The 3,516-nt window shown below is 34.6% G+C and overlaps 1 protein-coding gene across 1 annotated transcript; it reads right to left on the reverse strand.

Moving 5' to 3' along the window:
• Window positions 1-545: 545 nt before the first annotated feature.
• Window positions 546-2,985, reverse strand: LOC132715069 (uncharacterized). Its single transcript, XM_060698042.1, has 3 exons — window positions 2,725-2,985; window positions 1,351-1,621; window positions 546-875 (listed from the first exon to the last, which is right to left on the reverse strand). The coding sequence occupies exons 1-3, from the start codon at window positions 2,788-2,790 to the stop codon at window positions 724-726; spliced, it is 489 nt and encodes a 162-aa protein (XP_060554025.1). The 5' UTR covers window positions 2,791-2,985; the 3' UTR covers window positions 546-723.
• Window positions 2,986-3,516: the final 531 nt, after the last annotated feature.

Raw genomic sequence — 3,516 nt, forward strand, 5'->3', positions numbered from 1 at the left:
TATTTGCAGTTTCGACACGTGTATTTACGTGCCTGAGTCACGTGACGCCGAGCTTACGGCACGGTGAGCGCATTTCATACAGCGATGACGGTAGAAATGTATACTAGTAATTATATCAGTAACATATGTTGTTATTTGGGACCATTTTCAGAAAGGATTGACTGTATTTTTTATTATTTTTTTGGGAAACCTAACATTTTATTATGATTAGTATTTTTTTATAGTTTATGATGTACACGTATCTTAGAGATTTTGTTGTATCCTCGTTCTTTCATATGGGATTACGCTGAATGTATGTAGGTCAGTTAAGCCACGTTGCAATTATTAAATATCAATAAGAACATTGTCCAGGTGCACGTGGTATAGGCATGTGTTTTGTATCCCCGCGGTATTGATTGTAGAGCTTTATTATTATTGAGCGTTTAAATTAATTTTGCAAAATCGTTTTCTCTTTATGGACTTTATATCGGAAAAATGCTTCAAATGTAATAATTCAGGTGTTTACTTCACCAATAATGTAGATCTAAATTAAAACAAAGATTAAATAAAGTTTCAGGTTATTTAATTGCGCATTTTCATTTATTTATTTTCATTTATTGTGCGGACTGAAATGAAACCATGAAATTATTTTAAAAAGAGGATAAAGTCTGCAATTGTAGTAACAATTTCGTCTCTCATATACATCATAACATGTATACATATATTACTAATTTCATTTACATGTTAAAACATCCAAGCATTGATGTCGTCTCCCGGCGTCCCTGGTGCCCTAGTTTTTGGACCGGAAGGAGGGTCAGATCCCCAGTTCCGGCTTGTTCTGGTATTGGCAAACGATTTGCCGCTGTCAACGTCATCATTTACACTGACGACAGAGCCTGAAATAAAACATGCATTTATTTTACTGGTAGTATAACTACAATGTATATAGAAAGTAAATTAAAATAACAAGTCTAATCGTCACTTTTAATTTAGCTCGAATCATGTCTTACTGGATAGTGCGTTAAATTTATAGACCTTTTGGCTGTAGTAGGGGACCGAACACACGGCCCCTAGACTTCTTAACTCGCTCTTCCGTACCATTATTAACGACGTTGCTGACGAGAATGCATGAAAAATCATGAAATGTGACAAGTTTTCACGAAGCCGTGACAGATGTTTTAAGCTTTTAGATATTCATACCAGTTATGTAACTCGTGTCAAATTAAGATGAAGCTAGATCTAGTGACAATTTTCAAATCAACTTTTAGCTGACAGCTTTCTATAAATACTTAATACTGAAAAAAATATGGAATAAACAGTTCAAAGTGTGCTAAATGTTTCTACAGAAATATGTAGTAAAATGTGTCTCACCACTTCTGCTTGAATATTTTGGCGGGTAAGACTCGTCAGATATGTCTGACCCCTGTCGATTTAATCCTGGTGCAGAATCATCACCCCCTCTTTTCAAAAGTTTCCAGATCCCCATTCCTGCTCCACCAATCAGAAGCGGGCTCATGGCGCCTGCCGCTGCAGCAAGAACTTCCGACTTGCCGGCAGCATCGGCTGCCATCGCTTCACCTCCGTCTTCTGCATCGCTAGAAAAGTTACATTCGCAGTCCTTCTTGGTAACAGGACACGTGTCCTAAATTAAGAAACGTACAACAATAAATCGTTATGAAAGTAATAGTATAAAATAAGTTCAGTACTGTGAACCACTGACCAGTGGGACGCTGATTGTAATCAAACGAGACATTATAAATTAAATTTTGAAAAAAATCGCATCAAACAAATACTTATATTGTGGACGGTTATAAATACAAACACCAACTGCAAATAGGACATGGACGCGTACCGGTAACCATGAGGTAGAGTATATTCTGGTTAGAAGTGTCCAAATGTGGACACTTGCTTCTATGCTTCTTACAACTGATTCTACCGTTTAATTATCTTTGCTTAGTAATTTTGATTAGTAATTACTTAGTAATTGGGATCCATCTCTCCTGGACATGGTTTATTCTAATTAGAGATGAAGCTTTTTTTTTAGCTTACATTGGCGGTATCGAAATCAGTGCAGCAAGACGACTACGTTTACCAATTAAATCTTTCTGTCTTGAGGTATGACAGAAATCAAAGACATGAACGATTGATCGCAAGAGTAAGACACTTCATGATGAATTAATATTCCAAAATTGTGAAACTGATATTGCAGGAACCGCAAGATAAACTATGTCCATGCTATGTTTACAATTTTCGGAAACAGACCTTGTTCCGTATACCATGCCCTTTCTTTCTCTTTCATTGATGAATTTATAAGAATCTTGTTTCGAAATCGGCTATATCATTTTAGTAACCTATAATATGGGAATGTTTCTCAAATTTGAAGGTGATATATAGATCGTCTTAGAGAGTATTAAACCTCTGTTACCCGGGGTCCAAATTTAATAACCGTTCATGCTCAAATTGCAAATGGTCGTATAATTAATCTATCAATCTCGTATTACTCACCTCTGAACAAAAAATAGTTTAATAGTTTAAAAACCTTTAAGTTTAACATCAAAGCAGTGAAAACGTATTTGTGCTGTAAACTTATTTTCAAATTATATGAAAATTTTCAACCGCAATGTTGTTGCTTTGTGATAAAGAAATTTGAATAAAAAACAAACATTGAAAAGCATTTGTAAACCATCGATGTTGTTTGTTGAATTGTCAATTTTTTACAAGAATAAATTATATATCAAATCATACCTCGGCTGTGGCAGCAACTAAGACCATGAACAGCACAAATAAACGCAAGTGTCCTCTGTTGAACATACTCTGTTTATTTATTTATCCTCTCGAGGCACAGAAGAAATAAATATTAGGAAAAAATGCCGTCAGTAACGTTATTTGTGATATTAGATTATTATTGCGTTGTATTCATCCCCCAAAATGACAAGCTGGGGACACCTATGCAATCGATAAGCTTATCAGTCTTATATTTCGATTGCCGATACTCAAAATCTCCTATACCGTAATGGATTTAAAATATTTGTGTAGCCTTCCTTGTGGTGAATATCAATATGCATGACCTGTAATGGTTCTCTGACCTTCTGTACAATGACGTCAATGCCAAGAAGTTTCTTTCTTAATCTAAAAACCACAGACCACCGCTAAGTAATGTAGGTGATATGTTTATGATAGAAAAAAAGTAATTCATAATTGGCATATTGATCTACAGGATGTATATAAACATATAATACATGACAAACTTGTCCCTTACATTACTCTTTTCAATTATTATATATGTCTATTAAATATGTCATTCTAGCATCAACCCAAAGAAATCTTTGTCTTAAATTAAAAAAAAAATGGGACTTAATTGAAACAAGAATCGCGTAGATTAATGACTTTCAGCAAAGTTTACCAATATTAAACAAATTTGGTAAAGACAACTTTTTACACACAAAACGCTTAATGCGGCTTAATGCGGCTCCATAGAGTTCCTAAAGCCTAAACATAGAATTTGAAATTTTTCACACATACTAGTAATAAAAGGAG

Source organism: Ruditapes philippinarum, unplaced genomic scaffold (assembly GCF_026571515.1).
Source record: "Ruditapes philippinarum isolate M1 unplaced genomic scaffold, ASM2657151v2 ctg6543_1_1_1_1, whole genome shotgun sequence".
NCBI classification, from domain to species: domain Eukaryota; kingdom Metazoa; phylum Mollusca; class Bivalvia; order Venerida; family Veneridae; genus Ruditapes; species Ruditapes philippinarum.

Coding starts and splice junctions, on each gene's coding strand:
- LOC132715069 (XM_060698042.1), bottom strand. CDS start 2,790: ATGTTCAACAGAGGACACTTGCGTTTATTTGTGCTGTTCATGGTCTTA. Junction 1,622..2,724: donor TAGTTGCTGCCACAGCCGAG/GTATGATTTGAT, acceptor TTCTTAATTTAG/GACACGTGTCCTGTTACCAA. Junction 876..1,350: donor AAAATATTCAAGCAGAAGTG/GTGAGACACATT, acceptor GTTTTATTTCAG/GCTCTGTCGTCAGTGTAAAT.